General features: G+C 33.0%; 1 protein-coding gene across 1 annotated transcript; it reads right to left on the minus strand.

Moving 5' to 3' along the window:
• Nucleotides 1–158: 158 nt before the first annotated feature.
• On the minus strand, nt 159–7489 carry LOC137927357 (zinc finger protein 771-like). Its single transcript, XM_068771152.1, has 7 exons — nt 7171–7489; nt 5887–6232; nt 4605–4745; nt 3718–3822; nt 2792–2906; nt 1575–1676; nt 159–265 (listed from the first exon to the last, which is right to left on the minus strand). Exons 1-7 carry the CDS (start codon nt 7376–7378, stop codon nt 185–187), a joined length of 1098 nt encoding a protein of 365 aa, XP_068627253.1. The 5' UTR covers nt 7379–7489; the 3' UTR covers nt 159–184.
• Nucleotides 7490–12996: the final 5507 nt, after the last annotated feature.

Here is a 12996-nt window from a genome sequence, read left to right on the forward strand (position 1 = left end):
ACAGGACCTAGGACATAATGAAGGTCACGGGAAGTCGTAGGATGCGGGCAGTGCAGGACCGGTCATAATGGCGATCTTTGAGGGAGGCTCTTACCACGTGGGAGTCTATCAGCTGAAAAGAAGACTTGGTTCTTGATGCCAGATATAAAACAAATAAATAACATCAAAAACTTTATTATAACATTTATTTAGAATTTTCTTCAGCATTTTCCGCTTCAGACTTCTTTGCATGTATCCGTTGGTGACCTTTCAAAACTTGCGCTGTCTGAAAAAATAAATTATGAATTTGTATCTAAAATTAACATATATTCACGAGATCTACTTTACACTTTCCTACCCCTTAAGTTATTTATGACGCAGTTTAATTGAAAAATTAATATTTTTTAAATTTTCGAGATGAAAAGAGTACATATACACAGCAGTATCTCAAAAACTTACTTCAGGTTTATACAGATACCGGATCCAGTCGCAAAGGCATAAATAGATAAACTATTACGTAATTTAAAGACATTTACAATCATATTATAAAGAAAGTAGTAAGTGCTAAAAGTCTTTTTATATTATGATACATACCAGGGTTGAGCACTGGTAGTCCAGCGACAGGGGACAAACTTGTGATCTTATATAACTAACACTTTGTGCAATAATTATATAGGATTGCCACAGATCAAAAACAAATTTCTACAGGATGAACAACAGCGCCCTCTTCGTGCCATACGGCAGTGTGATCGCCAACCCGCCTGCCAAGCGTGGCGATTATGGTATATCTACTCCATAGATATCTTTGAAGGAAGCCTATGGCTTGCAGTGGGTGTCTTATCGTCGTTTCCACTGAATAAACCCGTATCGTGCTATTGCGGACTTATTTCGTTTCTATTAAATTCAACATCTAAAGTATCTTGGGATTTTTTTGTAGCTTTTTTTCTAAAATAAAATGAAGGAGATTTTTTTGCACTAGTTTATTCCACCGTTAATGTTTTTCACGAAAAAAGTAGTAGTAGACTTTTACGAAAATAGTATAATGAAGCTCAAAGGTTAAACCACTATTACGATATAATTCGTAAAAGAGAATACGATGTAAGAAAAGGACTAATATATAGCTATTTCCGGTATGTAGCAGTAGTCGTGCAATAAAGTGCACCGCCCGCTCGCTGATAAATGCGCGTGCGGCAAACAATGCGAATTACACAACTGCCACCGTTAAATCACTCAAGACGTGTTTCACCCCTCCACAGGACATCCTCAGGAGACACAAATTACATGAACATAATTAACGATAAAGGTTAAAAATTTAGAGTTTTATTTGAAACTTAAAGCCCATTTACGCGGGGCGAGTAAACTTGCGAGTAACTCGTTTCCAGTTACTAGCCCCGTGTGACCACATCATACCAGTAACTAAGTGTGTATAAGTCAGCTAGTGGCATGGGAGCTATTATAAACTTTTTTTTACTGGCCACACACCTACCTCCTCTAAATATAGCTATACATACACTCCTTTAAGTATTTTACACAGATAACCAATCACCCTGTAGATATACATATAAGTGTGGAGTATGTGCTTGTCTTTCACCCACCTTGAAGGCAGCGGCGCAGACTTCGCATATGAAGCGCCGCGGGGCGGAGCCCGAGGAATGGCGGTGCCTTTCATGCGCCCGTAACGCCCTCGAACTGCAGTACTGGTGATTTACAAATACCCTCACTAATTAAACTCATTCTACCTTAGTACCTAAACACTAAAAACAACTTATTAACATATATTAACGTCATTTACGTAATTTTTGGGAAACATCGACAAAGCTAACACAAATCTAGCCTTTGCCAAAAGCATTACGTATCTCATGTAATTTTTAAACTTGATATGCAGGTGTTTCATGGCGGTTCCCAATACTTTGGCCGACTTTTCCCAATACTTTGCATACAACTGACATGTGATCGCCACAATTTTTTTTAATAGCGCCATTCAAAGATGGTTCTCTTAACACATTCCATGGCAAGTGGGGCGTATACGACCCCTGCTGCACTTTCCATTCAGGCCATCCGCAGTTCTCATTGAAAAACAAAGGATTCTTAAACAAATGAATTGTAGGCTCGAATATAGATAACTTCACATCACGTACGCGCGAAGTAATGCATATTCAAATTTATAACTTTTTCCCGCTAACTATATCTTTGCAGTATTAAAAAAGTGTAAAGCATACGTCTTAAACCACTTTTTTAATTTTTTTAAATGTGGGTCGTATACGCCCCGCGCGGCCTGAATGGAAAATCTTCAAAAGTTGCCGCGGTTCGTGTTAAAAAAAATCTATAAGCGAAACTTAAAAATAATATATAAAGATAATAATAAAAGAGGTATTACAGTAAATAAACAATAAGAGTTACAAGTCGAAATTTTTAATCATCAAACAACAGCGAGAGGCAATCTACTACTAACGCCATCTATCAGAACATAGGCATGTTTTCTTTGACTTAATTAATAAGAATAAAAGCTAAAATAGTACAGGTCGGGTAATTAAAAGAATAGGAAAAAAAAGCAAAACCGTAATATGAAATAAATAAAGCTAAAATAAACAAAACTAAAACTTATGTAGATAAGCAATAATTGCTTAATTGTGAAAGTAAATAAGCATTTTAATTAAACATAAACCGGGGCCTTTGAAAATAAACATACTTGTTACTTTACAGAATGATAAATAAAATAAAGGAAACCAATAGTTGACTTTTGAGCTGTTTCAGCACTCTCGTTTGCTAAAGTCTAGACTAATCTCACCACCAGCCCGCTATGGTCACCCACCTGACGACAGCAACGTTCACACTGCAGTCGATTGAGCCTCAGGTGGACTCGTTCGTGGTGCAGTCTGCATTGCTCCGCACCCTGGAACCGCTTGTTGCACGCAGGACATGCATGCCTGGAGCATCCACCAGATATAGTTCAAATTTTCAATATAAATTTTAATTTCCTCTTAGGCTCATTTATTATGACCACATGTACATCAAGAGGATAGAAGAAAATCCCAAATTAATAAACTTTCCTTTGATAACAGGACCTTAAAGTTAATAATACTTCATGGGTCTAAGTGAATGCTTAGTTAAATTCCACAAGATATTTTAGACCTTCCTTATTATAGCACTCAAAATACGTGGAACTTGTTTTATTGACTCATATACATGGATATAATGTACACATCAAATTTTTTTGGAAATCATTTCCAGAGTTCTGACCGGTTCTTAGCAGATCTGCATTCCGAGCATATAAAAGTGCATATAAATGCCTACTCGAATAAAGATATTTGAAGTGAAGACCACGAACTGGAAAGCTAAGGTCATTGAAAGACCCTAAATGTCAACCGATTCAAAACTATCCTTTTGCAAATCCTTGGCGGATACCTATGCCCAGTGGATGTCTTACGGCTAGATGACATCCCTCAAAATGAAACATTAAAATATATTGACTATTGCTTTTTTATGTATACGAAAATTTTTTTTATATGTTCAAAAACATAACCATTACAAATGAGCTAAAGAGGGCTTTCCAACCTGTTCTGTGCAGTACTCCATCTAAGCCTTTATAAAACTCTTATGTTCCCATATATAACATATATTACTTCGTAAGTTTAACCAAGTAGTCTATTTTCAAGTAGCCCTCCTGTGGGACGTGGTCCACGCGTTGGGATACACTGCTATATAGCCAGATATATAGAGATCAGAAGACATACATACATCAGAGAGTCAGGATCGAGATGGCGTGATGAACAGCGAATATGCTTCCGAAAGCTGCAGTCAGTCTTGAAGAACTTCTCGCAGAGTTGACAATAGTGCCTGTAACTGTAAATCTTATATGTTAGCTTATGATGCAATTTTTGATAAGTTTTTAAGAAAACTTTTGGAAATAAAAGGGTTTTCAACGCGTGTCTAGGTACAACACCGATATAATTGGTAGGCCAAGAGATAAGCAGATAAATTACACCAATACCTCGCTTTGCGTCGTTTCGTTTTGCGTTTTTTTTTCGAAGTTGCGTCGCTGCTTAATAAGTACTAATTTTCACTGTGCGTCGTTGCATTTTCGAGGTTGCTTTGTTTTGGGTTCGAGCTTTTTATTTTCTGAAAGATGGCAACACTTTCGTTTCTTATTGCGCCATGCCATGAAAACTCGGGGATTCCCTTTCTAACTATAAAAATAAGCGCAATTTGAATCAGTTTTATTTTCACTTTGTTTTGCTAATTTTAAGAATTCGGTTTCAGTTTCAATTACGTAGTGTGTTGTGCATTTTTTAAAAGAGAATAACATATTTACATAAATTTTTACGTGTGGTTTCTGGTTACAAAAAGGGTTAATAATATTCCAATTTATTTATTAGCAGAGTTATATTATTTTTGTTTTTCAAATGGTTTTTTTTAAAGTAGTATTTACGTGACCCTGGAACCTATCTTCGATCTTTACATGTTTTGCTATAGAAAATCTTAATTCACTTTTCGGCATTTCAATTTGCATCGTATTTTTTTAGAACGTAACCACGACGCAAAATGAGGTATAGGTGCACTGAAAGTTAAAGGTTTGTTTTAATTTTAAAATTATATAAAAAAGAAGCATGGCAACTCAAACCTACCTGTCATCGCGCGGCGCGGTGGAGTGGGCAACACTGTTGTGCGCCATCAACGAGCTTCGACTGGAGAAGTCCCGACCGCATCTGGGACACTTCACCCTGCCTCTGTGCTTTTGTCTATGGTACTCGTATTTACCTCTGCTTCTGTTACAAATACACACCCCTCTAGACACTGACATTTTTATTATTATAGAGGAAACTTCTGACATAGCAAAGATTTAAAAATATTATTTTTATAAAGTACAGCGCAGAAGAAATTTTAATTACATTTGTACCTATGACTCAACTTCATTTTGCTATAAAATCCCAGATAATGTTTAGAAAGCTCCCACTGCTTTATCTGAAAAAAAATCAAAGACTATTTGTGCGCTAAGGGTTACTACACTGTAGCCCAGTGGCCTCTAATACTAAGACTTGCAATAACAGGTCACGGGTTCAATTCCTGGAATAGTATAATATTATTCAAACTTTGTGTATAAATTATATAGGTTTGCCGCTGCTCACAAAGAAGTATCTATATGATGGGCAGAAGTGTCCTCTGTGTACCATAATAGCACACTGCAATCGCCAACCTACCTGCTAAGTGTGGCGATTACAGTATCTCCATAGATATCTATAGAAGCCTTTGTCTTGCAGTGAGCAACAATGGGCTGAAATACCAATAAGACTTTATGAATCACATCTTTGTAATGATGTTTCCCTCAGGATATTTCAATGTTTATTAAATAAGTCATTTTATATAATTAAAAAAAACTATTGTCTCACTGAGTTTTTTTGTCTATTTATCTCAGGTCAGAGGAATTTACCATCCGAACAAATATTAAAACAAACTTGACATGAAATAGCTATGTATGTAAAAAAAGGACCAATATTTAGCCACTCCTGCGCATGCAGTCGTAGTCGTGCAATAAAGTGCACCGCCCACCAGCCTGCTGATAAATACGCATGCGGCAAACAATGTGAATTACACAACTACCACCGCTAAATCACTCAACACGTGTTTCACCCCTCCACGGGGCATCTTCAGGAGTTATGTTACCAATTAGTGCCAAACACAGAGTCAATCAAAAAAGAGATCATGTAGCTATGTACTCGTATGTTGAATAAAGAATTTTTTAATTATGAATTTTTTTTAATTTGATTTTTTTAAATAACAACCCTATGTCTGTCCATATGAAATGCTTTAGGTAGACAAATAGTGTAAAATGACCACACATCAGCCACCATCACCAAGAATGTTGAACCAAGAAGGCATGAGTTAAACAAGAAATAATTTATGACTTACTCAAATGTCTCATTGCAATCACAGCATGTATACTTCTTTGATAGTGCTGAACTTTTCTTACTCTTTTTTTTATTCTTAATAACTCTCTTTAACTTCTTAAATTTATTTCTTCCTTCTTCTTTATCTGGTTTACATTTGTTACCACAATTTTTATTTGTTACACTATCTTTGGATTTATTTGAGTTTGACTCTTCTAGTTTTTGATTGACCTTTGGTATGGTGTTACCAGGTAACTCTTCAGTTTTAGTAAGTAGTGGATCTTGCGTATCAGATACATCACCACATAGCGAAATGGTAAATATATAACTGGTTCCTAAGTTAGTTTTGCTTCGCAGTGGATATTTAGCTGTTTGATTATCCTTAAAAAATAGATGTAACATTTCTAGAATGGTTTAACAATGAATTCTTAACTCTAGGAGAGAGAAAATTTTAGTATTTTGGAATCCTTTCAATAATATAAATAGACTGCATTATATATATATATTTAATAACAAAATGAAAGGCTAAGCCCTCCTCTGTATATTCACTACTTACACAAATGAAATATTAAATTTTCACCAGATATTATTTATTTTAGATTTAGACTAATAAAAAATCAAACATGGACGTCTATAAAAAAATTACATTTTTTACCAAAACCATTAGACTTTTCTTAACAGCCAGCTTGAGTAGAAAGGAGGCTGAAGTTTTATTCACAACAAAATGTTGTTTAAAATTGAGTAAATAATTATGTAAATATACCTATGAGGTATAGGTATTTTTTTTACTGAGATGATTTTAGTGTACAATATCATTATTACATTATACAATACACTTTTTCATGTTTATTGTCACTCAACTTTAATTGTAGTGTTGATAGATTTTACAATATTGTACAAAAACTTGTATATTACAAACAAAAAATTAAATTACTACACATATTACATGTAGTAACCCAAGGTGATCAAATGAAACTCATTTTTTAGTGTCCACCTCAGGATGAACATGATGGGCTTTCAATCTTATAATATAATGTAATAGCTCATGCTGAAGCTGCTGTGGTAGCATTCCAGCTTGTTTACTATACTAAACTACAGGATAAGCATCTTTAAAGCAAACAGCATTTGTTGGTGACAAAACAACAGAAGATACGACTTAAAGAGATTAGGCGAGATTTTTGAAAAGAGAATAGTTTCTTAAAATTTTTTAAGCATTTATTACCATATTTTAATGACATTTATGAAGCAATAATATGTCATTTAGAATAGTAATTTTAATTGTAAAGTAATATTTAAAAGTAATAACTTACATCTAAATATTTATCTAATATCTCTTTAGAGTTTAATGCTTTCTTCCTTAGTCGATACAAATGTTTTAAACTGGCCATGCACTCCCAACACAGTTCTGATATATCCATCTCCGGTATTACCTTCTTGATTAATCCCGCCATAGTTTTTGGAATTTGACATAGTTTACGATCATTAGATATGCAAATAACACATATATTTTCCATATTTTAATCAATTAATTAAATATTACTAATAGTAAATAAAAACATTTTTCAGTGTATCACAGATAATATTCAAATGTCAATGTCAACATTGACAAACGTTCTGAATTATTAGATTCATTACGTGGTCAGATGAAATATAGATTATAGCCTAAATAATTAGATTTTTAGTTAATTTTAGACTAGATTGCAACTTTATTTGTTGTTACTACGCAATCAAGTTAGTTTTACGTAGAGAAAATATCTTTGTAAATTCACTCAATGACCTGTTATATCGGACATGCCGACGAAAATCCATATTCTAATTTGCTTGGAGCAAAAACTATTGAAAACTACGTAACTTAGTAAAAAATACGAGGTCTTTAAATTTTTTATAAACTTAATTAATTGAGAAATAATTTTAAAACGTAGAAAACTTTAGTAGAGAAGTTCTTTATCCTAACAAATGATTTACAAAGAATGTGTGTATTGAGAGAATAATAAGAGGACATTAATGATGTTAGCCCAGAAACTCTTACACTTTTAGCGGAATAATATTTAGAGTTTTTACGGCCCCGTTATTGGCTGCTCTTAACCATGCCATGTTGAGGACAGCTATTTATATATATTTTTTTTACATTACGTTTCATTTTTTTATTCTTCATTTATCCCTTATTCTTTCATTCATTCGTCTATCATACTTCACATTATCTGTCATCCCATTTCATACTTATTTCTTCTTCTGTTAAATATTTACTATTACACAACTTTTCGAATTTTTTTTTAGGAACTGTTTCCCTTAATCCATATTACTCTTGCTTAATTTAAATTACAGGTTTTTACAATTTTTATAACATATACTTTTTTATATTTTATTTCTTTTTATTACATTTTTTCGTTAAGGTTTCTCGACCTATGTAATATATGAGAGAAACTCTTGGCAACTACCATCTTCTGGTAGTAGTTACTAAGGATGCAATGCTATCTGACTCCTTTCTAGTCTGGCTTTAAAATCTGTCTCCTGTCGCCCAAATCCGGGACAGTACGCAATCATATACACCACGGTCTGATCCACTCCCAGTTCACAGATGCACGAAGGATTCTCCTCGGGTACGGAAAGGCCTGCGGGAAGTGTAGCGATTAACTTTGGCACCGAGCACTTGATGTGATGTAGCTGGAGAAACTACGGTGGTGGTTACTGCGGATGCCGTGTCCCGATGTCTGAGGTGGAGATATTGTGAGTGGGCCATAGCACCTTAGAGGACGGTTCGGCAAAGGTGTTCCTGGGTTGCGTGGACTTAGAGGGGTTTTTATATAATGGTCCCGTTTATTGGAAACCTCACCTTTACCCTTATCTAGTGAGGGACAGGGTCTTTTTCATTTTAATGGTTTTTTTCACATTCTTGTTTTATATTTTCTTCCTCTGCTTACATTCGTTACATTATCGTTCATTCATCCTTCATCTTTCATCACAATATCTAGCATTCTCCTAGCTTAGCTTGTCTCCTTACTTCCTTCGCTTCCGTTTCTAAAATTTTACAGTACATTCTTCATAAAATTATTCCATTTTTTTTTTAATTATCTTCTTATTTGTGGTTTTGCTTATTTTTATACATTTTTATTGTTTTCTTAAATTTATCGTCCTTAAAATATTTTTTAACCTTTTACCTATTTTTATTCATTTTCTTTTTCGGTATTTGTGACCCTAGCTATCCTCATTTATTTTTATTCATTATTTCTTTTATTACCCCACTAGCGAATCCTAAGAACGCAGAGCGACTCTTCATCGCCCACACAGGAGGCGATGTTGCCCGCCTCGATTCTTTTCCTCACCTTGACTTCCCTTGAAAATTCGTTTCGTTACCTAGAATATGCAGGACACGCCTGGGTCACAGAAGCACGGGGGACTCTCCTTGAGCTTGAACCGATGGAGGTATTTTGAGAATCCCCCGTGCCTCGTCAACATCACGACCAGTACCGTGTCCAGCTGCACCTTGCGAAGTACGCGATAGGCCTGCGTGACCTTTGGGGAAAATATCCTCGTTGTCGAAGCCGTCTAAGGTCTTAGAGGGTTGCTATGATAGGGTTTGGGTGCTGAAAGGCTTTCTCAGTAAATTTTAAGTAAATCAGATCGAAGATCCCGCAATCGAAGGCGAGTCGTATGACAGACAAAACTACTGTTCTTTCTACAAAAAAAAGACGCTGGATGCTAGCCGCTGCAAAACGTCCAATTGAAAATCTTTAAGGATGAGAAGGTCTATGTCCAGCAGTAGTCTTGCGAATCGATTGGTTTTAAGTTGGCTAACCAAAAAAAGTTCCGACCAACTTATTTAAATAGCCAACGTTTTTGACATCGACTCGCAGCACAAAAACAAATCAATTTTCACGGATTTATTAAATTTAGAAAACTACCCATGCCGACAGCAGCAGCGCTTTGCAAAACTCATCACGTACCGAATCTGGAATATGCAACTTGTTACGAGCAACAGTAGCTTATCTTCTTCAATTTAAAAAATTATCTATCTACATTGACAGGTAAAGCCAAACATTTTAGTTCTTCAGCATTGAAAATATGTACATTTTAGTGAATCTCCTTAGGAGGCGTGAAACTCATAATTAGTCACGCCAATGTGGATTCCGGGTGTCCACAAAACTGCTTTGGAAAAGCTTCATACGATTATTTTTAATATATTTTTTGGAAAGATGACTAGTCTAAAACAGTTAACAGAAACAGGAAAAAGAAATAAAAACGAATGAAATAAGAATATTTTTAATCAAATTATCAAATGCTATAAAACCGGTATGTGTTACAATTCATGCTATTGTTAACACGACTGCAAATCGCTTATCTTAACAATTAATATAGAGTTTGTAAACTTATCAATAACTCCGAAGGCACTTAAATTATTGCTTTGAACATTATTTTTGTAAATATAAAAACTCAACATCTTTAGAGTATACATACATAGAGAATATTTTCAAATTACAAATAATACCATGTCACGTTTTATGTTAAAAAGTATCTGTGAGACTCAAATTCATCATTTGAATTCAAAACCAGTTAAATTGACTACCATTACAAAGGAATCTGACAAAAATTAAAAAAAAATCATCTTCAAAAATTTAACCGATAATTTTACTAAAACGGTCATCCCTATCATATATATTTATGTGGTACATCCCTAGTGTATATACTCTAAAATGTTGACATGCATAACGTCAAATTTAAAATGATTTTGACGTACAGATATAACGAACGGACAAATAGTGTAAATAGAATTATTAAACTAATATATTAACATTTTATGTTATTTTGTACAATGAAATGCTATGTTAAAATGTATATATCTATTTGAACACATGTTAAACATTTATACTGAAATACTATATCTTTTCACGGATTATGTATTGGAATTATCGTATTGCCTTGTATGTAAACGAAAAAAAAAAACTTAAATTACAGCACACTATTACTGACTCATTTATTATCTGCTAATGCTACCTTAAAATTATATATTTTTGAACGACTTCAGCAATTTAATTTCGACCATTGTACCCTCAACATTAAGGTCACTTTTATTTAACTTTAGTTTATAACTTATCTAAAAAATAACAGCTAAATAAATTATAATATAATCACATTTGAAGTGCTTATTTGTTTAACATTAGTGACATAAATAGCACCTGTCTATTTCATAATGTATACAGATAAATCAGAATATAATATATTTTAGCGCGAAATTCGATATTACAATAAATTTTTTGGCTTAAAAATTACAATCCCAAACATAGTTGAAATGTCAAAACATATTATTAACAACTTGTCAAACTTATATACACTTATGAAATATTTCGATATTTTAATTACATACACCGATTTTCCATCATTAGCGTTAATGTAGTGAATCATCATTGTCTGCCGGAGTAGCCCAAGCCTAGAAGCAATCATCACGTCCACAGCTGGGCATAGGGCCACTCAATAATTTTCCAAAAGGACAGGTACAAAGAGGTCTGTATCCTGTATCTTCTAACAACCATTAAGGTTGTTGGTGATGACCTATGCTTCGCATGTCGGTTGGTATTGTCCAATCCAGAACTAAAAGGCCTCAGTTTTTTCAGTGGGGATATGTGTGAGCAACAGACCGAGATATGGTATAATTGGCATTCATACTTAAAAGTATTTAAAAAATTATTAAGTAACCTTTACAAATATTTTTGAAATATTTTTAAATAGTCTAAAATTGTCTAAAAATCTAAAATAATTTTGTTTAATTTTTTTTCTTCAACACAGTCACTATAGTCCAGGAAAGAGAACAAATAATAATGGACTTCTTTTGAGAATTAACTTGCCCTCAAAAAAGAATAGAATAGGCTTAAATAGTTTTTTGTTATACTAGAGCTGCCAATAGCTTAAAGAAGTATCAATACAACAAAATAGATAGTGTAAATAGATCACTAGATAGGAGACTATAGATAGAAATGCATTTGCCATATCTTTGCTTATTTGCTTTAAATCCAAATGTAAATTTATTGTTAAGTAATAAAGAATGGTTACAACTATGAACTAGGTGTAATATCTGGTGAAAAAAAAATGTTAAATTACTTTTCAACTTTGGAACAGGACATGGCTATGTCGACAGACATTGACATTTCACTACAATATAAATAGACATACATTATGAACCAATCTTTCGTTAACAAGAATCTAACCATTGTAATAAACATGCAAATAATAACCTGTTTATTTAAATTTTTGTGCGTGTATTGTGGTTTGATAACAAAGACATATTTATAGACATTAAAAATAATGTATATAATATAACTACTAGATAACAGATTCTAAATGTAAAATTTGTCATCCCGTTGCCACAGACTAAAAAAGTTTTATGGACATATAACAATAATGCTAATACAAATATGTATATGTAGTTGTAAATACATAAACAATATATAGTAGCAAACATTAGAATCTCAATCAAGATGTAGGCATCATTCAATTGTATGCTAATTACATAAATATATGTTTTGTATTTAAAATTATCCTTTAAATTCATTAATAAACACTTCATGTAATTGTTGCCATGTATAACATACTAAAATTTTTAAATGCTTATTAAACATATTTTTAATATCACCTTCAATTTGTACGGAAATTGAATTACTTGCACACATATATATATGTATAAACATAAGATACTAATTTATGTTTTCTTATGAAAACTAACTTTTATAAAATTTTATTACAAAAATATTAATATCATGTATTTATAAGAGATAGAAATGTTTTTGCTGAATTATCTTGGTGGCAAAATATTCAAAATTATTCCAACAACTGGGATTAGATGAATATTGGAAATATTATTTTCCAAATATAAATAAGGAACTAATTTACTGGCAACATTGTAAGAAAATATCTTAGTTTTCTATTTAATTACAATAGAAAATAAAGAAATAAACTTAAATGCCAAACAAAACAGCTACCATGTATAGAATAACATAGTTTTTACCACATATAGTTTATATTGATAGAAATGATAGCCAAATAAATCAAAATATGGTCCTCTTTATCTTTAGCATATAATGGACTCAAAATAGAGGCAAATTCAAAATTTGTTCCAAACTATTTTATGTTAATTAAGAGT

Source organism: Battus philenor, unplaced genomic scaffold (genome assembly GCF_028537555.1).
Source record: "Battus philenor isolate CCGP_79_NKW_IND1 unplaced genomic scaffold, ilBatPhil1.0.hap1 SCAF_30, whole genome shotgun sequence".
In the NCBI taxonomy this organism is placed as follows: Eukaryota; Metazoa; Arthropoda; class Insecta; order Lepidoptera; family Papilionidae; genus Battus; species Battus philenor.

What these genes read in the sequence shown, in the direction of transcription:
- LOC137927357 (XM_068771152.1), bottom strand. Translation starts at nt 7,378, where the DNA reads ATGGAAAATATATGTGTTATTTGCATATCTAATGATCGTAAACTATGT. An exon ending in GATTGCAATGAGACATTTGA is followed by an intron (nt 4,746 to 5,886) that starts GTAAGTCATAAA and finishes TATTTGTAACAG; the next exon opens with AAGCAGAGGTAAATACGAGT. An exon ending in CTCGATCCTGACTCTCTGAT is followed by an intron (nt 2,907 to 3,717) that starts GTATGTATGTCT and finishes TGGATGCTCCAG; the next exon opens with GCATGCATGTCCTGCGTGCA.